Source organism: Macaca fascicularis, chromosome 14 (assembly GCF_037993035.2).
Source record: "Macaca fascicularis isolate 582-1 chromosome 14, T2T-MFA8v1.1".
In the NCBI taxonomy this organism is placed as follows: domain Eukaryota; kingdom Metazoa; phylum Chordata; class Mammalia; order Primates; family Cercopithecidae; genus Macaca; species Macaca fascicularis.
Window position 1 is genome coordinate 22079770 of NC_088388.1, and position 23668 is coordinate 22103437.

General features: G+C 36.1%; 1 protein-coding gene across 6 annotated transcripts in view; it reads right to left on the reverse strand.

Annotated features, from left to right (window-relative positions):
• The window catches only part of HSD17B12 (hydroxysteroid 17-beta dehydrogenase 12), a 278867-nt gene that overhangs the window by 83998 nt on the left and 171201 nt on the right, over positions 1-23668 (reverse strand). For all 6 annotated transcript variants that reach the window (XM_074013910.1, XM_074013912.1, XM_074013909.1 and 3 more), the window contains 2 exons: positions 14855-14901; positions 11677-11752 (listed from right to left, as the gene is read on the reverse strand). In XM_074013910.1, coding sequence (XP_073870011.1) covers positions 11677-11737 — 61 coding nt within the window. In that variant the 5' untranslated portion in view covers positions 11738-11752; positions 14855-14901. The remainder of the gene's footprint in view (positions 1-11676; positions 11753-14854; positions 14902-23668) is intronic.

Sequence of the window (23668 nt, forward strand, 5' to 3'; positions counted from 1 at the left end):
AAGACTCCGTCTCAAAAAAACAAACAAACAAACAAACAAACAAACAAAAAAACTAGACATCATTTGACCAGCCTGAACAAAAATGGACAAAATATATGGAGCAATGGTTTCCAGACATTGCATGACAGCAGTCCCTAAGAGAAAGAAAACAAATGAGGTGAGCCCTATCATGGCCCTAGCTTATAGTCTAGAGAGATTTTCTAGGCCATTATGAGGAGAAGAGGAATTCAAATAGAGCCCAGCAGTCAAGTCTGTCTACTAATTAGCAGTCTACTAATGGAGGAATTTGTAGACAAAACACTAAACACATTAAAATAATTATTATAGATCAATTCTATATGTTCAAGAAACTAGAGAATGAACATGTTAAGAAAAGGTGAGGAAGATATAAAATTAGCAGACAACGTCTGGATTAAAAACACACTAAAAGAATTAACAGCATATTAGACACTGCAGAAAAAAACGTTAGTGAATGTGAAGGCATATAAATAAACACTGTCCAAAAATGAAACACAGAGAGAAAAGAAACTCAAATAAAAACTGAAGACAGCATCACTGGGTTAAGACAACTTCAACCAACTTAATATATACGTATCTAAAGTCCCAGAAAAAGTGTGTGAGATGAAGAAACTATCCGAAAACTATAAACACTTAAATTTAAGCTTAACAAACTCCAAGTAGGGAAACTATAACAAGAGGCAAAATTAAAAAAAATAAAAATAAATAAATAAAAAAAAAAAGTAAGTGATAAAGAGAAAAATCTTAGAAGTAACCAGAAAAGATAAAAACCTCCCATTATGCATGGTGATAAAAAGGTAAGAATAACAGCTGACTTCTTATCAGAAACAATGCAAGCCAGAAGAAAATGAAGCCAAGTAGTTTAAGTACCAGAAAACAAAAAGAAACCCTCAATCTATTATTTTACACCCAGAGAAAATACCTTTCAAATGTAAAGGTTTTTTTTTTTTTTTTTTTTTTTTTTTTTTTTAGATACACAAAAAGAATTAATCATCAGCAGACTAGCCTACAAGAAATGTTAAAGGAAGTCCTTCAGACAGGGGAAAAGGGGGAAAAAAAAGATTCCTGATTGAAATCATTTACATAAAAGAATGAAAAGCATCAGAAATGTTAATACACATGTAAATATAAGACTTTTAAAAGAAAGAAAAAAAAAGATACACAGTCAACAAACCAAGGATAGAAATAAAATTAGAATTCTAAAAGCATGCATAAAAAAAATCCAAAAGCAGGCAGAAAAAATGAAAAAGGGAACAAAGAACAAACAGAATAAATAGAAAACAAAAGCAAATTGGTAGGTTTCAGCCCAATGAACAATGATACTGAATACAGATGGTATGGGCACCCCAACTAAAGGGCAGAAACCATCAATTTAGATAAAAAAGCAAGATCAACTCTATAAAAAACCCTTTAAAATATAAACCACTTATAGATTAAAAGTAAAAAGACATACCATACTAACACTAATCAAAATAAAGCTAGACAAAGTACAGTTCAGTCAAAGTAGATTTCAGAGCAAAGATTATTATCAAGAGTAAAGAGGGTCATTCCATAATGATAAAAGGCAAATTCATCAAGAGGACATACAACTCTAAATGTTAATATACCTACTCACAGAGAAAGAGAAAAATTGTAAAGGACAAATCCATAATTATAGTTGGTGATTTCATTTCCCTTCTCAAAATAATTGATGGAGAAAGTGGAAAGGAAATCAATAAGGATACAGAAGACATGAACAATACTGCCCATCAATTCTCTCTTTTAAATTTGGAAGAGCCCCTGTTCTGGATAGCTTATAGAGACTAATAAATGCTTATTTAAATCTAAGAAGAAAAAAACTAAAAACTTATTAGACAAGGACAAAACTTCTGAGGCTGTAAATGTGCTGGCAATCTCAGAAAAATCACTCCCCACAGAAATGGCCAGCTCAGTGATAGTTTTTAAAATTCAGATCTTTGGCTAACAACTAGTCATTATTTTAAAATGTACTAACATAAACTTTTGAAACATTTCTAATATTGGTAAATAAATGCAGAGTTTATATAAGAATCCAAGTTTCACATTACACTCCTAATTAAGGTAAATCCGTAACCAAATTAAAACTGGTTTGATAACTTTAATTTTAAAAACAGCTATATATCTTCTGATATTATCACGGTATGAAATATAATGCCAGTGTGACATTTCATTCTTGGAGTTTAAATTTTCTACATAGGTTTTACCAGTTAGGTATCATGGCTTCCACAAACCATTTAAAGTTGAGGATTGATGTCTTAATAAAAGGCTTGACTCTTGTGAACTTCAGACATTCCCCAAATCATTTAAACTAAGTAACTCTTCACGCCATCTGTGGAAAACTTTCAAATGTCACCTCTTGGACAAATGTGGTATCAACAATGATCACGTTGCTCTGCCATGTCAACTTAAATATAATATCTATAATTCTTAATTGGTCTTAAAATATTATACAAATATCATAGCGAGTGAAATAAAGAGACTGTTTGGTTACCCTGGACAATTTCTAAAGATTAACATTCATAAAGAAATTCATATATATATATGTAAGGGTATAAAATAAATTGAAATCAACAAAGAAAGCTTATGAATTAAACTGTCTGGAACCAGTTGTTGAGAAGAAAACTGATCTTTGCGAATATAGTCTTCTCGTAATGATAAGGCTGTAAAAATTACTGTGTGCCTCAGTATCCAGCCTGGCTAGCAAAGGTTCCTTATCGCCTTAGAATACTCTCACTTCCTAAGAGCCTGTTAACTTTTTGAGTTTTTGTGTTGACTTTTGTCATGTTGTTGAATGATTTTTTAACAAATGTTTCTTGTTTCTGTATATGCTAGATTTGCTAATAATTATTATTTCTTGTAGCTATGCTTTAATTACTGTCATGCCAAACTAACACTGTAATCATTTCTTGTCTTGGGTACTGAAGACTTAGGTTATATTTCAGTATAACGACTAGTCTCTTCACGAATTTGGGCATCAGATGAAGAAAAATAAAATTGTTAAGATATATTTTACACCCAAACTATCTTCAGTGCTTCTTGATAAACTGCTATGTAGCACTATTGCACAAGGAGGACATTAGGAGTAACTAGATACATAGCATATTCTCCACATCTTTAATTAGTTCAGCTCTCTTATGAGACCTGCTTTGTTTATCAAGGGAATGATATGGGAAGAACTATTAAATCAATAAGAGAAGCTCAACACCCTGGTCAATTATGTGTAGGCAAGGTGTAACCAATAATAAATATGGCTCAACATGTACTACTTTTCAGGATGAATAGAAACATATTCATGATTCTATGCAAACTCTGGCACAACTATGAACAAATTGATTGATAAGATTACGTTATCAACAAGTTCAAAATACTCTTAATTGTTGGCAATTTAAAAACACACATTATGAAAGTCTCTGGAGGTATCAATTCCTCTAATGCCCATGATAAGGCTCATGCCCTCAGGATAATCACTGACTAAATCATATTAATTAGTTTCATATTATATCCCACTAGGGGATTCCATTCTGACACTGGTAATTATTATAATAAATTAACCATCAGTCTTATTAACAGGTGGTTGCTACTTTTCCTTCAAGCTTGTCTAAAGGCCCCGGTCATAAACTGAATGTCAGAAAATAGAGTCTTTAGGAAGATCATCAAAAGACTAATTAGCCTCAGTGAGGGCTATATCTGGACTCTTGGCTATTATTGATGCTGCAGAGAATCAACTCATGGACCGGCTTCCTGCTCAGTGTAACCCAACACTGCCACATAAGCAGACGGTCTGACAAATTGAACCAGGAAATTGAGTTAGTATTTATAGGACACTATATTCCAAAATTAAACATTTTGTAAAAGCATGCTGCTGACCAATGGAACAAAAATTAATTTTGTAAGACTAAATAGAACCAGAAAAAACTTAATATTTTGAGAAAACATCTTTTTTTTTCTTCTTTTCACTAACCCTCATGGTAGTTAGGGATACTTGGGCAAATTGCAACAAACACTCTTGGAATTCTATGTTTTTCCTACTGATCCCGCAGAATTCAGGAAAAGTATTCTCTGGGAAACTTTAACATAGCTTATAAACTGGCAGATTGTATTTTCCAAAACCAGATCGTATTTTCCAACAATATCTTCTATCCCATATGTTCTTTGCCAAAGTTACCATGGCACTCCCTTATCAAATGGTAGTTTATTCCTCTCCCCTTAATTCTGGGCAGACTCATGACTGCTTTGATCAACAGAGTATGGCAGTAATAATGCTACATGAATTCTGAGACTAGGCAACAAAGATATAAGCCTCTGCCTGGTTCTCTTGGAATGTTCACTCTGGGGGAATATAGTTACCATGTGAGAAGTCCAGTAAACCTGAGATGGCTATGCTAGAGAGGCTACATGTAGGTGTTCTAGTCAACATTCCCAGCTAAGTCCAGCCTCTGGCCATCCCCTCTGAAGTCACTAGACCTGTAAGAGAAGCCATCTTAGATCTTCCAGACCAGACCATCCGTCAGCAAAGTATCACTGAGTGACCTCAGTAATGCCATGAGGAACAAAAGGATTGTCTGAGTCCTGACAAAATTCCTGACCAGAAAAACTTGTGAGCATCTAAAATGGTTGTTCCTTTACCACAGAGGTGGTTTGTTACGCTACAACAGTAGCTGGAATATAAACTGGTAAATTATTAGATAAATTTAAAGATGTTAATTACATAGCAAATACAACACATATTGATTGATCTTGTCTGTAAAACTAATCAAAGCAATGGCCAAATATTCTACAACATGCCTTTATTGAGTTCTTTTACTTTACATGACAATGTAATTATTTGCATTGTCTCAGTAAGAATCTATCCTTCTCCCTATCAGGATATAATTAGATAAAGCAATTTTGTAACCATGACCATGCCAGAAATGTTTCATTTAATGGTAAATTTCATTTAATTAAGCATGACAAGCCCACTAGTAAGGAACAAGGATTCTCATATGTGGAAACAATGCTTCAAAGACCTTTCAGGAAACTATCCTGGGACTAGCTCACTGCCTTGTGGAGTCTGTCTTACAGGTAGTACAGAACATCATTTTCTGGACGGCCAGGAACATTGACAAAATTGGCGATCTTGGAGTAAAAGAATATCTCTACAGTTACAGGTACTACAGGCAAAACCAGTAGAGGCAAAATTGATAGGTTTTGATTCCTGGCCCTGTAACATATAAACTCTACAAGCAACAGAGATATTTCTAGCATTAAAGAAGCAGTTTTAAAAATATGACTCATGGGGCTAGATGAGATTAACTCTCTAATCCTAACATCATGTGGTTTTAGTTTTATTAGACATAAAACAAAAAGGTCTATAGGTGTTTACTAATGCCTCCTGTTGTCCTTATGAAAATGAAACAAGCTAAATATAACAAGGCATCATATTTATGATACTGCATCAGAAAATTGTGGAACAAACTTATTTGGTCAAATTCATAGCTTAACTATACAAATTTAATTCCAAGTAAGGCCTGAAAAAGTGAAATGGACATTTTTTACCTTATCCTCTGTTCACTATAGACCAGTAAGATTTACATTTCTAAAAAAGCATTGCATTTCAAGAGATAAAGCTATGGAGTTATAGGACCATCCAAAAGCTTTACACCCTGAGATAAGTTACAAAAAAGAGAAATCTCATGGTTTGATTTTGTTAAATCTAAGAAAGAAATATGTAGTTTTAAAAATCAAAGCTTATTAAACTGCATCCAATCAGAAATACTGACTGTGGGCCAGGCACACAGTGGCTTACACCTGTAAGTCCAGCACTTTGGGGGACCAAGGTGGGAGGATTGCTTGAGCTCAGGAACTGGAGAGGAGCCTGGGTAACATGGCGAAACCCTGTTTCTACAAAAAAATACAAGAAAAAAAAAATTAGGCTGGGAGCAGTGACTCAGGCCTGTAATCCCAGCACTTTGGCAGGCTGAGGTAGGTGAATCACATGAAGCCAGGAGTTCAAGACCAGCCTAGCCAATATGGTGAAACCCCCATCTCTACTAAAAATACAAAAATTAGCCAGGCATGGTGGCACATGCCTGTAATCTCAGTTACTCAGGAGGCTGAGGCATGAGAATTGCTTGAATTCTCTGCTGGGAGGCAGAGGTTGCAATGAGCCGAGATCGCGCCATTGAACTCCAGGCTGAATGACAGAGTGAGACCTTGTCTCAATAAAAAAAATTAAAAAAATTCAGCCAAGTGTGGTGGCACAATACGAGCCTGTAGTCCCAGCTACTTGGGAGGCTGAAGTGGGAGGATTGCTTGAGCCTGGGAGGTTGAGGCCACAGTGAGCCATATTTGGGCCACTGCACTCCAGCCTGTGTGACAAAGTAAGACTCTGTCTCAAAAAAAGAAAAGAAGGAAGGAAGGACTGTAAAATAATAATGTAAATTATAAATATTGCCATCTCTACAATCTGTGAACCAACAAGTTGTTCTGAAAGCTAGTCTCCTTTTTATTATGCTTTATTAAAAATAAAAATTCAGCTCAGTGTTAAAAAATTGTCTAGTTTTTTTCTTTGATGAATCAAAATTGGCAAAAATATTTAATATATGAATAATCCTGGCTAAGAATGATAATAAAATAAGCTTATTACATGTGCGATGGCTTTCAGCTTGTCTTAATTAAAAGGGTGACAGGTATCCTTACAAAGAATTATAATTTCATCAAAGCAGTCAATCCTGACAAAGCAAGTATCCATTGTTGGTGAAACATTTAGTGTCCTACTAAACTACATATAATCCATTCAAATTTTTTCTTAAAAACTTTGACACTGATGAGCAGGCTACCCTCCACATTCATAAGGAATTACTTCTTCATATAAAGTGCCCAAGTTTATATGATGACAGATTTCGAAGGTGAGAGCAGCCAAAAAATGTCCCCGAATTTTTTCACTTGTCAAGTAATTTCCTTGTCAATCCCTCATTTCCTCTTTTTGTGTTTCAGTCACACAGGGAAGTAAGAACGATGAGTTTAACCCACTGGAGTGAGTTTAAGTGTTGGACTAGAAGAGACAAGTTATCCCAGTTAAACTAAATTGTGTGACTTCTGTTTCCTGACTGGGCTCTGCCTGATACAGGAATTAGTTTCAGGAGTAGGATCATAAGACATAAACCTCAAAGGACTTTTGCACTGGTTTGATTGTGTCTTGGGCTTAGACACAGTGTTAAGCCCCTTCCCAATAGGGAAATGGGACACTAGCAATCCATTATGCAGTAAGTGATACAACAGTCCATCAAATTAACCCTGGCTGTTAATTGTAATGAAGTACCCATTGGAGAAGTGCCTTGAGTGACCAAATGGTGACTACATTTGAGTTTGGCAGAAATGATGCATACAAAGACTGTGCTAAGATGTGGCTTCTTCTGAATATACTGGAACACTTACAGAATAAAAACGACAAGTTCAGATCACTAAACTGTCAGCTCACATTTACCATGAGAGAACCAGAGAACTTGCATGGTAGCCCCAGTAAAAAGTTTTATGTTTTATAGCCATGGAGTTTACCTTGCTAACATCAGATTTAAATGTGCCAGTTACAGAATTACAATTTAAGTTGAATTCCACAGACACCTAGTCTCATTTGAAAGCACTGAATGAGAAAAAGTATGACCTTGAGATTTGGGATAGGGATATTTGGGCAGACTCAATTGAAACTGAGAATCCTGGACTCTCAAGCTACTCTGAACCTCCCTTTCCAGTGGAAATAGTACTAGTCTATTCTCCTGCCTGTGTCTGCCAAGATTGGTGTTCTCTGGCTTGAAGATCCTATAATAACCCCGCCATAACAGTACGGGCAGTTTCCCAGCAAAAGAGTTCCTCTTCTCCTCAAGACCTAGCTCAAATATCCCTCACGGACACCCACAATAGAAAACAATATAATACCGGATTGGGCCAAATATTTTTATGACTCACTTACTAGAGATTTAGGATTTAATGTTTAGCTCACATAGTTGGTTGACTTGGGTGGCTGACTGGAACTTGGAACTTGGACTCCATGATAGGCTACAGTTTAATGAGACTGGGAGACCATAAATTCCCTCGCACAACAAGGCTTAAGAAAATAGAAACATTAGTGCATGTACCTATGCAACTTGCACATACACAATCCCTCCACCATTATACCTCCAAATGGGCCCAGAGGATAGGTCTTTCAGTAAAGCTCCAGTTTCATTACTGGAGTGCTGTTATATGGGCAAGAGGCCATTATTCTGGCCATTTTATCACCCTGCCAATCGCAAGACTCACCATGCTGCAACAAAATAAGAACTTCTCTATTGTTATTTGTCTAGCCCGTTGTTTCCTTTGTGGCATTCAATATAGACTGCGATTATTTATTTGTCTTTTTTGTGTGTGTGTTTTTTGGTTTGGTTTGTTTGTTTTTTTACCTATTTGTTTTTACTGTCTCCCTCACTTAAATTCTTTGAGAACAGGGACTGCATGCCACCTTGTTCACCCTTGTGTCTTCACTGCCTAGCACAGTACCTGGTACACAGGCATTCAATAAAGATGTATTAAAGGCATAACCAAAGAAATGCCGAGTTAGTCTTTCTTTGACAAAATTAAATACTGGTCCTTCTTTCTCCTGAAATAAATATGTTCATGCAAACATTATCCTCCCAAAGAGGTGATTTACATCTCAGTTAAAAATCTGTCTTAACTTATAAATCTCCTCTGTGTATTTTTTCAGCTTAGAACAGAAGACATAGTCTGCTGATATCACCTCTCCTATTAAATTCATATTATGCCCAGAAAAACATTTTTCAAAATTTTTAACAAGGATAAAAACTCATGCCTTTTAATAAAGGTCAATTCAGTATCTTTACCATCTGTTCCTTCATGAAAATGTTTGAACAGAATCCTGTCTTTCTCCAGAATCATATTTCTGCCAACAGTCACGTGCCACCTCATCTCATGAGTTAACCAAATTCTCAAATATCATTAAAGCACATCTTCTGAGTCATTGAGCAATTTTTGTACAGGCTGCAGTACTTGCTCAAAGTGTCATGAGGTAGCTTTTCTTGTTTCTGTATCGAGTAGATGGTAGATTCACTCATATCACAGCATTTCAAAATGCAACATTCCATTTAGTCAAAAGCATCTACTTTCTCCCTATGAACCTTTACTTCTAGCAACTAGTAGGTGCATTCATTAAGGGCCAATTTCTAGACACACCCACAGACACAACATTTTTTAAATCACTTTAAGAGTTATTATATACAAGATTCCAAGAAGCTAAGAATGAAACAGTGCTAAGATCCAGGCAGTATGTTAAATTCACCTACTATCTCAGTAACTACCTCAGGCTCATTAGTGTCATGGCTTTATTCAGATTCAGACCTCAGCAAAACTGTAAAATACTGTATCTCTTGGCCCTTTGGGGTTGCATTTACATAGCTGAAATCTTGAATGTTAGACTCTTCAAATGACAAGGATATATTGTATATCTGTATATTACATGCTCAGCTTTCTAAAGATCTGTACTCTCAGCAAGGTTAAAATAATTTAAAAAAAAAAAAAAAGGATGTAACATACTTAATATTGGGAATCTCCCGTAAGACACTGTGAATGGTTTGGCTGTGCCCCCATCCAAATCTCATCTTTAATTGTCTCTCCCATAATTCCCACATGTTATGGGAAGGATCTGGTAAGAGATAATTGAACCATGGGGACAGGTCCCCCCATACTGTTCTCACGGTAGTGAATAAGTCTCAAGAGATCTGATGGTTTTCTAGGGGAAACCCCTTTCGCTTGGTTCTCATTCTGTCCCTTGCCTGCCACCATGTAAGACGTGCCTTTTGCCTTCTGCCATGATTGTGAGGCCTCCTCAGCCATGTGTATCTATTAAACCTCTTTTTCTTTACAAATTACCCAGTCTCAGGTATGTCTTTATCAGCAGCGTGAAAAACAGACTAATACAAAGTGAAGCTATATGTAATCTGTCCAATAGGGCCAGCTATGATCTAAAGAGAAATAGTAACAAAAATATATACGTCATAAGTAAGTTGGAAGAATCAAAGGAGATAATACATGTGAGAGAATAAATAAATAATAAAGCACTATATAAATGTTAGCAGTAGGTGGTAGTGTTAGTAACAAAATATAGAAGAAATCCTGTTTCATCAATTCTCATTGAAAGAATCTGGACAATCTGTTAGCTGAGAAGTTAGTTAAAACAAGAACTCATAGAGATAAATACACATGGTAATCATTTTATTTTTCACTTAAACCATGTATAAATATAATTCATTCACCAATCCTCTGTGTAGGGCCAAGACCTTGTCTTTGAGATTGGATCTGCAGACTGGAATTCCAGTCTTTCTTGCATGCATCACACCCACATTCTATAATTTATGATTGCAGTTTTAGTTCTAGTAAAGTACAGCACAAATTTCAATGTGTATGAAACAATCAGGAGAGCAGATTTCTTACATTTTGTAAGTTCTTCCAATATTTTACATTTGTCTTTGTTCAACACTAATTTGATGGCCAATTTTTTAAAGAAGTAATTTTACTCACTTTTTTTCAGAGCATTCAACTTAGTTTTTATAGAACTAACTCTAGCTTTTACACTAATAGTTCATCATTGCACAGAATATTTAATAAAAAATATACCCAATATAAGTTTGGAAACAAACACAGTTGACTCTTAATAAGTAAACAATTTGATTTGTGAGGATAAAAGTATACAAGCATTATACAAAGAAGCTTTCTGGCCACAAATGGTCAGCAAACTGGGGACATCAGTTAGTATGTTTTACCAAACAAATGAACAGCATTGGTTTATCCATCTGGTTGATTAACTAGAAGTTAGTTAAGAGTCTTTGCCATATTGTAATTCAGGTCTCAAGCATAAATGCCTAAGAAGAAAGTTCAAAAGATTTTCCCTGACATATGGGTATTGCTATCTTTTCTGTTTTTCCTAAAACATATGTGTTAGACATTTAGAAATACTGAGAAGAAAAGACAAAAAAACATTCGGGAATACTGAAATGAAGTCATAGCAAATAAATTTAGACATTTCAGCAGAATATGATAAAAAATCAGATAATTTGACTACTGACAAGACAAAAAAAAAATTAGTAAAAGATATTTTAAGCAAATTACAATCACCCTAAAACAATTTTTAAAAAACTTTTTCTGTTTGTTTCTTTTCTGGGACAGAGTCTCCCTCTGTCACCCAGGCTGGAGTGCAATGGCACTATCTGGGCTCACCGCAACCTCCCCCACACAGGTTCAAGAGATTCTCTTGCCTCGGCCTCCTGAGTAGCTGGGATTACAGGTGCCTGCCACCACACCTGGCTAAGTTTTAAAGAATTTTTAGTAGAGATGGGGTTTCACCATGTTGGTCAGGCCAGTCTCAAACTCCTGACCTCAGGTAATCCACCCGCCTCAGCCTCCCAAAGTGCTGGGATTACAGGCGTGAGCCACCACACCCAGCCTAAAATTGATGATCCATTTTTAAAGCATTCTATGCTTTTTCATGCTCTTTCATGATATCTCTCCTTGAAAAAGAAGTTTCCTGAACTAGAAATAACTATGTCAGTACCAGATAACTGCTTGAAAACATTAATTAGCTATGTATTCCTTTTGTTTGATGTGAGAACTTACTTATTTCACTGGAAACCTGGTCAAGTTTATCCTGTGATCTGCTGATAAGGACAACCTTCATTCCACGCTTTGCTAACTGAAACAGTAAAGGAGATTTGAATCACACCTGTGCATGTCACTGAAAAACATTAATGAGCTATAACCTCCATTTTAAGAAAACCTGTCCAGATTATAGTTCAAAATAAAAAACATATAAACCCAAGTGTAATGAAGACACAATCTAAAATAGAGATTTTACCAAAAAAAATTCCCTAAAAAGTTACCTTTCTAAATCAAGCTAGTATTTCAATGTCAAAGGGTTTTAGAAGGAGGGAGACTTTTGCTTTTTCATTTTATACCATCTATACTGTTTGGGTTTTTTAAACCATTAAGTGTCTACTACTTCCATAATTTAAAAATTAGCTTTAAAAAAGTTTTTGTGCCAAGCACAGTGGTTCACACCTGCAATCCCAGCATTTCAGGAGGCCGAAGCGGGAGAATTGCTTAAGCCTAGGAGTCCAAAACCATCCTGGGCAACATAGTAAAATCCCATCTCTACAAAAAATTTAAAAAAAAAATTTTTTTTTAATTATCTGGGTGTGGTGGCACATGCCTGTAGTTCCAGCTACTCAGGAGGCTGAGGTGGGAGGATCACCTGAGCACAGGAAGTCTAGACTGCAGTGAGCCATGATTGCACCCACCCTACACTCCAGCCTGGGCAACAGAGCGAGACTCCATCTCAAAAAAAAAAAAAAAAAAAAAGGTTTGCTGCAGAATGGATATATAAAACAAACATCAGAGGACTGGCAAAGGAAACTACTATTAAAATGTTAAAAATTCCTAAAAATATAATTATTTTTAAAATTTTAAGTTGAGCATTTTACTTTATGGACCATGGCAAACTAAAGAAGTTAACTGAATAAATTAATGAAGAATTTCCTGAGGAACACCTTCTGTGTACATACCCAGCATGTGTAAATATTGTATATAATGAAAAAGATTTACACAAATGTGGTTATTATCCCAGTACACATAAATATAGTAGTAGAGGAAAAAAAGCACTAATCTGCACAAAACTATTTAGTGAAATATTCTAGACAGAATATAAATGAGCAATAAATTAGGTGCTATGAACTAAAAGTGATTTAGCAAACTAATATTCCAGTCTTAAATCCTAAAGTCAGGGTTTATTAAGTAGTGAGTGATATTGCAAATGAAGCTATGGAAGAACATTTTTTATAAAAATAAAAAGGTTGGTGATGATTTGCAAAATTAATCTACTATAACACCACTAAAAAAACCATTAGCCCATACTGATACTTTCTTTTAAAAAATTAATAGGGGAAGAGGGATAAGGAAAAGCTTTTACAGAAAAATACCATGTTAATAAATGTAGGAGAGATAGCATTAGAAACAAATCACTTTTTTTTTTTTTTTTTTTGAAATGGAGTCTCGCTCTGTCACCCAGGCTGGAGTGCCACGGTATGATCTCGGCTCACTGCAACCTCCACTTCCCGGGTTCAAGTGGTTCTCCTGCCTCAGCCTCCTGAGTAGATGGAATTACAGGCACCCACCATCACGCCCAGCTAATTTTTGTATTTTTAGTAGAGATGGAGTTTCACCATGTTGGCCAGGCTGGTCTTGAACTCCTGACCTCAGGTGATCCACCCACCTTGGCCTCCCAAAGTGCTGGGATTACAGGTGTGAGCCACCACACCTGGCCAAAAATCACCATTTTTTAACCACCATGGTAATAATCAATGTAGGCAAAAACTGTCAATGAATCCTAACACCATTGGATAAAAGATTCTTGGGAAATAATATATTTATACAGCCTCAAAGTGTCATTCCACATATTCCTTATTAATTACGTTTATAATCAATAATGGGACAAATGAGACTTCTTGTGCCTCCTACTAAGATGAACTCAGAAGGATAAACCTGTGTAGCCTTCCCGATGAAAACATGTTTTTCCTGAATCTAATGAGAAAACAAAGAGACAAATCCAAATTTGTCTGCAAGACAGCTAACCTGGATTTTTCAGAAATGGCATTCTTATAAAGAAAAATAAGGCTAACTTATTCTTTTAGATGAATGGAGACTAAGAGACATGACACCAAATGCAATGCATAATCCTTACCTGGATCTTGGAACAACAACAATAAAAAAAGAGCTTAAAAGGAGGTACTGGGGCCACTGGAAACCTGCATAAGGGCTGTATGTCATACAATAGTATTGTGTCACGTTAAACTTCCTATTGTGACCAATGTATTGGGGTTGTAAGGGTGAATGTTTTAGTTCTTAGAAGATTCATCCTGGAATACTTAGGGGTGAACTGTTATGTCTATAACTAACTTACAAATGGTCCAGCGAAATAATTAATAATAATAATAAAGTAAATTAAATGTGCCAAATATTAACAATTAGTGAATCCAGGTGAAGAGTATACAGGTGTTTGTTACATTCTTGCAACTTTTCTGTAGTTTTGATATTCTTCCAAATAAAAAGCTGGAAAAATTAAAATTAACAAAAAGACCTTTTGAGAATGAGAAATGGAAGATCCAGTGAATCTGCTGGGATCTTTATAAGAATCACCCCACTGTTCCAGATAATTTCACCGTAGGCTGTAGGTGCCTTCTCAGGGACCAGAAGGCAGAGAAACTTGCCTAAAGAATACTGCCCCGGCTCCTGCTTTGTACAACGGTCTTCAAACTATGATGCTCTCCTGTTCTTTAATTTCATTGCAGAGAATCTGAACCCTTTGCCTGTGTCTATCAATACCTGTCTGTTAATCACAGTCCTTTTTGTGAAAATGATGTCATGGACTAGCCTAGAAATGTAACCACCTATAATAATATTTTCATTTTTTGGAAAATAGTTCAAAATAATTGACTTTCAAATCTGAAGATTGTACACACTTACATGATATAAAATAAAATTACACTGAATTGTTCCCAGTTCCAACTACCCAGTACAATCAGAAAGTTTTATACTTATTTTACACGAAATTTGTTTCAAAAAATTGCGTCTGTTTAAGCAAATACGGTATTTCCAACAAGGTAGAAACAAAAAGCATCTATTGTACCACACAACATTGTATTTGTGTTTTTTACTTCAAAAATCAAAACTACTGTAAGAAATCATCCCATATTTATTCTTATTTTTTATATCAAAAGGAAAGATCTTGAAAATCACCTACCTCTTCTGCATATGATTTTCCAATTCCATCAGTACCACCTGTGACAACTGGGAAAGGGAAAAAAGCAATAGTTTAGTCTAAGAATTACAATGAAGAACTGGTCATAGTTAGGACCCACCAATTACATACAAGAAGACCAGTGTGATACTTTGATGTAAAAGACAGAACAATACCAGTGGTTCAAATCTAAGGCTGAATACACACCGCAATAGCTAAAATTTTAAAAAGACTTCAAAACCAAGTGTTAAAAAGAATGTGTTGTGACTGGACTCTCACACATTGATGGTGGCACTGTAAATTGGTACAATTATTTTGGAAAATACTATTTGCCAATATGTTCAGAACTAAAAATATGCCTACCTTAACCCACCAATTCTCAAGAGATAGAAATGAATTAATATCTACCCAAAGAATGTTCACGGCAGCTTAGTTAATACATAGTAGGTAAATGCAACTAAATATTAATCAACAGAAGAATAAGTAAATTGAGATATAGACAAATAATGGAATACTAAACAGCAGTAAAAAAGAACTACTGATACATGCAAAACATGAAACATGAATGAATCTCTAAGACATTACAAAAGCCTGCCATAAAAATGTAAGTTCAAGAAAAGGTAAAACTAATCTATGGTTATAGAAGTCAGAATACTGGTTACCTCTGGATAGTGGAATAGATAACAGGGAAGGGCAATACAGGAATCTTCTGGGATACAGGAAATATTCTGTATATTTTTAGGGTGGCAGTTACCACTGTGTGTGTGTAGATTCACTGAGCTGTACACTTAAGTACATACTTACTGTATGTATCTTCATAAGCTGCTTTTTAAAACAAAGGGTAGTAAAAGTAAATAGAAAATGATTTAATTATTCTATGAGAAACCATATTTACCTTACAACCTCAAAACCTTTATGTAGCAGAAACATTTGAAAATTATATAGGGCAGGCTATACCATGATATCTCTGGAATACTAGAATCACGTTACATGTTCAAAGCACAGATGTCTGCTTCTCTAAATATGAGTTTTTCCAAAACATTTACAGATTTTAAAAAACAAGTTATGGTGTAAAGTAGGATTTTCTTGTATTTGTCCACTTCTTTCAAATTATACAAGATGGTCCCTAATTTTACTATTTAGAAATATCATTCATATTCTCGCTAGCCATATCTCTCAGAATCTTATAGATTTCCACCAAGTTCTTGCTTAGCTGATATCTTTCCAGAATTAAAAAAAAAAAAAAAGAATAAAAAAGTTGAAATATCTAGAGAACAGTATAACAAACCCCTAGGTATCCATAGCCCAGCTTCACCTTGAGGTTAACCTTGCTTCATCTAACATGTCCTCCTGCTTCCTCTCACACTGGATTATTTTGAAGTAAAAACATTATGTCACTTCATTTATAACTATTACAGTATGTTTCTGCTATTAAAAATAAACACAATACCATTATCTCATTCCTAAAATTATAACAATTTCTTGACATCCAATATGTAATCACTATAAATTCTGCCAAATGTTTCAAAAAACTTTTAACAATTGTTCCAATCAGAATTCAATAGGTTCCATAATAAAATTTATTAGTATGTCAATTAGCCATGTCTATAACCCCTCTCCCCTTTCTTCCCTTCACCCTCTCAATTTATTGGTTTAAGATATTAGGTCATAGGTTTGTGCTTTCTCAGCCTGTCCTCGATATCATTCAACATGTTCCTCTGTCCCATGGTGGTTGGATATAGATATTGATCAAATTCAGGTTCGGTTTTTTTGGTAGGAGTACTTCATAAGGGATAATGCATTTTTACATCAAGAAGCATATGTCTGGTTATCTTTTGTTTTGTTATATTAGCAGCCACTGCTGGTCACCACTGAGATCCATTATTTCATTAGGGGTTGCCAAATGGTGGTATTAGAGTTCAATCATTAATCTTCATCTATTAGCTGGAATATTTCCAGAGACAAATTATTCCTCATTAGTTAGTTACCATGATATATAGATTGCATAAGAACACAAGATAAATGTTGGAAATTTTTTTTGCCTTTATCAGTTTTCAAAAAAAATTGGTACTCTGGCATCTTCCAAAGGTAACCCATGTGTTTTTGTCACTATTGTCCTGTTTATAGGAAACATTAGTAACCAACAGATTTAAATATTTGTGGGAGAACCTACCTACAGAAAACTGAGCATCTTATGAAATCTCCTCCAACCTCATGATCAATTTGTAACTTTTGTTTTTCTTTTTTTCTTTTTTTTTTTTAATTTCAACTTTTATTTTACATATAGAGGGTACATGTGCAGGTTTGTTACATGGGAATATTGCTTGATGCTGAGGTTTTGAGTATATATCCCACCACACAGGGAGTGAGGATAGTACCCAATAGGTAGTTTTTCAACTTGCCCCCTTTCCTTCCACTCTAGTAGACCACAGTGCCTATTGTTCCCACATTTATTTCCACGTGTGCTCAATGTTTAGCTCCCACATATAAGTAAGAACATGCAGTATTTGGTCTTCTGTTCCTGTGTTAATTTGCTTAAGATTATGGCCTCTAGTTTCATCTATGTTGCTACAAAGGACATGATTTTATTCTTTTTTATGGCTGTGTAGTATTCCATGGTGTATATGTACCACATTTTCTTTATCCAATCTACCATTGATGGGCACCTGGACTGATTCCATGTCTTTGGTATTGTGAATAGTGTAGCAATGAGCATAATTTTCTGTAACTTTTCATCTCCTGACTATTTTTAGAGGCACAGGAATCCAAATTTTATACTGTATTCTTGTTATTGATTCACTAACATTTCATAAGTGATGGATAAACATATTCTAATTGTTTCCAATTTTCTCCTCTTCCTTTTCTCTGTGATAACTTTTCTCCCCTCTCCAAGATCCCAGAACTGTTGGGGACCAGCCTCAACACCACCTGTAGGGTACCCAAAGTCCAGTGGCAACGAAGGAATGAGAAGAGACAGGCCAAGAGGGCATAAAGAGTGGGGGCCAGGGGTCCAATTGCAAAATGGAGGCTGCAAAAGGCTCAGAGCTCTGGTCTCCACACTTTTTATTGAGTACAATCACTTAAATCTAAGAAGCAGATGTTCAGGGTGAACCGGTGAAAGGGAGGCAGTGCGTCATACGCGTAATCTAGCAGTGGCGGTTTAAGTGAATCTCCTTTGTGCTCAAACAGCATATCTTTAACTTATCTGAGAGTAGCTGGTGGGAGCAGGCTTAACTAGGAGCCTGTATATTTGTCCACATTCCAATGTTTCAAAGGAGTGTCTTTCTCCTTGAACACAGTGTTTACAGATAAGAGAGCAGGTCTTGCTCTGAGCATGGGAACATAATGGCAATTAGGAGGCTTTCCTCCTCAGAGGCCTCTTGTGGCTTTCCACAACTTATTGTCCCATATTTTTATAGCCAGTTTATGCAGGCACCCCACAAGCCCTTTTCCCAACACAGAACCTCACCTCCTACCCTCTTCCATCAAAGCCTTATTGAAGATCCATCAACGCCACTGTTCCAGATCACTTTACGCAAAAGAAAACTTCCTCTTTCTAAACTCCCACAACACTTGACACATCTTTATGTCGATGGCACTTTACCACTCTCTTTTGAATTGTATTTCCTAACATCTACATGTCTTAATTCTTCTGTAAGAATCTAGGCTCCTTGCTAGGCAACGTGCACAAGGTAGGTGTTCAGTAGACATTTGTTGAGTGTTTGAATGATGATTGGCATTTAGTTGGTCTAAAAAATTGCAAAACACGCAAGACTTGGATTGTTTTCCTGACAACCTGGTTTCTCAAAAGTCTTTATTTACAAGTACAGTATCTTTTACTTTCCTACAGTAACACCTATTAGCCACTGACCTATTTACAAATCCTGTTGGTAACTAGATTATTCTGCATTAAGCCTACAACTGTGGAGCAAGCAAACCACATACAGTCAGCAGCTGCATAACAATGTTTTGGTCAACGAAGGACAACATATACATCTCTGGTCCCCTAAGATTACAATGGAGCTGAAAAACTCCTTTCACCTAGTGACACTGTAGCTGTCATAACGTGGTAACGTAATGCATTAATCATGTGTTTGTGGTCATGCTGGTGTAAACAAACCTACTACTATGCCAGTGATAGAAAGGTAGAACACATACAATTATATATAACATATAATGCTTGATAATCATAATAAACAACTATGCTACTGGGTTATGTATTTACTATAATACTATACTTTTTCACATTAGAGTATACTCTCTCTGCTTTATAGAAAAAAAAGTTAACTGTAAAACAGCCTCAGGCAGGTCCTTCAGGAGATACTCCAGAAGAAGGCACTGTTACCATGGGAGATGGCAGCTCTATGTGTGTGATTGTGTCTGAAGACCTTCCAGTGGGACAAGATGTGGAGGTAAAACACACTGATATTGAGGATCCTGACCTGGTGTTGGCCCAGGCCAATGTGTATGTTTTATATCTTTGTTTTTAACAAAAAAGCTTCAAAAGTAAAAAATAAAAATTTAAAAATTTAAAATGGAATAAGGATATAAAGAAGATATTTTTGTACAGTATACAATGTGTTTCTTTTTTAAGCTAAGTGTTATTACAAAAGTCCAAAAGATAAGCAAGATAAGTTTAAAAAGTAAAAGGGTTACAGTAAGCTAATTTATTATTGAAGAAAAATTTTTTAAATAAATTCAGTATAGCCCAAGTATTAAGTGTTTATAAAGTCTACAGTAGTGTACAGTAATATCCTAGGCCTTCACATTCACTCACCACTCACTCACTCACTTACCCAGAGAAACTGCAGTCCTGCAAGTTCCATTCACAGTAAGTGTCCTATACAGATGTGCCATTTTTAAACTTTTGTTTGTTTATTTTTAAGAGTCAGGGTCTTGCTCTGTCACCCAGGCTGGAGTGCAATGGTGTGATCATAGCTCACTACAGCCTCTCACTGTTGGGCTCAAGTGATCCTCTTGCCTTAGCCTCCCATGTAGCTACAGGCACATGCTACCATACCTGACCAGCTGTTGTTTTGTTTTTTTTTTTCCTGTAGAGACCAGGTCTCACTATGTTGAACTCATGGCCTCAAGCAATGCTCCCACCTCGGCCTTCCAAAGGCTGGGATTATAGGTATGAGACACCATCCTTGGCCCTTTTTAACATTTTGTACCATATTTTTACTGTACTTTTCTATGTTTGATATATTTAGATATACAAATACCACTGTGTTACAACTGCCTATTCAGTATAGTAACATGCTATTATATATAGGTTTGTAGCCTAGGAGCTTTAGGCCATACCATATAACCTAGGTATGTACAGTAGGCTAAACCATCTAGATTTGTAGAAGTACACTCTGTTGATGTTTGCACAACAACAAAATTGTCTAGCAACACATTTCTCAGAATGTATCCCCATCACTAAGTGACATATGACTATATATGATTACAGCAATGAATTAATGGCAGTATCATCAGAATTCTCAGATTAAGGGCTCAGAAATCTCTTAATGAGAATATGCTGAAGAATGAAACTATGTAAAGTCACTCAGTACTGTGCATCTAAAAATTTGACTGGAATCTCTTTCAAAAGAAGACAGATAACTGTTGCACGTGTGTATCCATGTTTAAAATTGCCAACTCTGGGCTGATCTAAAAACCAGCATACCATAAAACTAAAAACAGTCTTAGAAAGGCCAGAATATGCCAGGTCTAGAGATTCTGAAATCTGCCTCATGTATATTGTCTTCCTTTTCCTGATTCTCCAGTTGTTGGAGTTTGTAATGGATACTGTTAGTGCACCAGGCAGATCCTCCCTTCTGGCACAGAGGTACTCAATCAATCCTTTCTTGCCAGGAGTGTTAACTGCTGCCAGTAACTGCTCTCAGCCAAAGGGGGGCTGCCTTGCTCCCCTGGGCAGTACATGTCTCTTGGTGAGGCCACACTCAGGGACAAAGGTTGGGCTCCCTTACCTCACTTAGGCATCTCTCTAGAGCCATCCTACATGCAGGGCCAATGGTATCAGCTACAACCTTTGCTACAACTGCATCACAGTTCGACTTCTCCCTCTGCTCAATTCTGCTTCTTTTGCTTCCTCACGGGTGCTATGCCTGAGAACATTCCTGAATACACCTCACATTCACGTGAACCAATATTGATACAATTAATGAAAGTCCATATCTTATTCAGATTTACTTACTTGTTACCGAATGTCCTTTTTCTGATCTAGGATCCCATCCAGAATATCATACCACATTTAGTCATCACGTCTCCTTATATGACAGTTTAAAAGACAACATTTTTAAATTGTGTATATCTTTTTATAAAAAGTCTATTTTCTAACCACACGCATAATAGCTTAACTGGGTATAGAATTCTAAGCAGGAAATCATTTTTAACAAAAAAATTTTAGACAACTCTCCGTTGTCGTCTAACACAAGTATCATTTTAAAATGTTTCACCATTCTTATTTCCCACCATTTCTAAGTAACCTGCTTTTTTTTGTCACTGGGGCTTTTACAATTATTACTTAGTCTATAGGACTCCATCATGAAAACGTACCCAAATGAGTGGGTGTTTTTCCATTCACTGGTGCTAGGCATTGGTGGGTCTTAAAATTCATGATCTTCAGTTCTGAAAAGTTTCTTATGTTAATTGTTTGATAATATCTGCCTCACATTTTTCTCTTCCTAGAATCCCTATAAATCGGAATTTGGACTTAATAGCTTCTCTATTAATCTTACTTTTCTTTTTGCTCTACTTTCCCGTAAATTTCTTCAACTTTATCTCCAAACCATCTATGTACTTTTTAAATGTAGGTTGTCAATTTTTCTGCTTTGAAGAATCTTCCATATTCTGACTGCTCTTTTGCACACTCTCACTCTCTTTCTCGCTTTTAATAGCATCTTGTTCTTATTATAGATCCATTATCTAATCTCTGAGGATATTAATTACAGTTTGTTTACACATTTACATTTTCTTCTACTCTTTATATTTTGTTCCTCTAAGTTCCTTCTTGATTGTTTTGGTCACTCTCATCTTGGCTGCATTAAAATATTGATTAAAGTTCATAGGTGAGGTGATTACACCGTGGCCCTCAATACAACTCAATCAATGGGCCAGTCGGCTTTTTCGTTGGGGAATCCACAAAAGTCAGTATGTGTCTCTTCTCTGGGGGCCCTTCAGTGTCTCTTAAAAAGCATTCCCTAATTTCCAGTCTTCCGGCTGCTGGGCAGTTATTAGTTTGCAGGTGTTTTACTTATCCTCTGTTCTCAGTCAGGTGTCTCATCTTAGGGCTTCTGCTGCTTAATTTCCCTGAGTTTCAAGCACATCTGCCCCACGCCTGTCTTTTGAGGTACCTGATACTTCCAATTCCTGTGCTGTTCTGGGATCCAAGGGACAAACCTGCTTGTTTCCCAATGGTGGCCCCACTATGAGGACTCAGGTGTCTGCTCTGGAAGTCAGTTACCACTCCACCACCTTCAATAGCTGTGACTGGGGGTGAGGGATGACAGAAGTTCCCTAGTTGCATCAAAATGGAGCTTTCCATTTCTTATTCATCTAACTTTTAGAGAACATTTCCAAGAGAAGAAAGGCCAAAAGTATTGCTACTTCATCATTTTAAAACTAAAAGCACCCAAGGTTCCTCTTAAGCATATTATACCAAAGTACACTAACTTTAGTTGAGAATGATGCTAAACACACTTAGAAAGATTTATGCCCAGCAAGAACATTTTTTCCTATCTCCTGTTAGCAACTATCAAATTTAAATGAAACTAAAAGCCTTCAGAAACTATTACGTGTATGACTATCAAGAATACAATGGTTCACATTCGATATTAGATATTCTATAAATTACCCACTTCATGGTTAGGACTTTAAATATAAGCAGAAACAATATGATTACATCGTACAAATATTAAAAATATAACCTCTGATATTTCAGATAAAAATATCATTTTTCCATTTTCTCATACTTCTCAAAACCAAATCCAACATTGCCCAGTTACATGTAAGTCAAATATTACCTCACAAGTAAATATTTTTCTGAGAAAACAGAAAAGTGCAAAAATTATTTATAGGCACACACACACAAAAAAGCAAAACTGGAAATCCAGGGCCTCTTTTAGGCATCTCTATAGCACCACTGTAGTTCTACAATAATTAGTGTTATATACAGTGGTCAGGTAATGGGAGACCAAGTGTCATTTCCCCAGCAAAGGAAATGACAAAGCCTGTAGATCTACAAGTTGCATGATGGGTAATGTATTATATTTGCAATAACGTACAAACATACCCAAGTTCAAGCCAATTATGAAAGAACAACTCTTACTCAACAAACATGGAAAAAATTCAAATTTGTTTAAGACAGTGGGAACAAGGATTGTCCTGCTTTTGGTTTTAAAGGTATTTTCATGGGGCACAGTGGCTCATCCCAAAACTTTGGGATGCTGAGGTGGGAGGAATGCTTGAGCCCAGGAGTTCAAGACCAGCCTGGGCAACACAGTGAGACCCCGTTTCTGCAAAAAAAAACTCAAGAAAATTAGCCAGTATGGTGGCACACACCTAGAGTCCCAGCTACTTGGGAAGCTGAGGCAGGAGGATCCTCTGAGCCTAGGAAGTTGAGGATGAAGTGAGTTTGACTGTGGCACTGTACTCGAACCTCAGTGACAGAGTGAGACCCTGTCTCAATTAAAAAAAAAAAAAAAAAAGATATTTCCTTTGCCTTAAAGCTATATATCTTCCAACAGTAGTAGCAGAGATAGCAGCTGTAGTTGGATAGAAAATCCCTCAGTTGCCGGACACAGTGGCTTA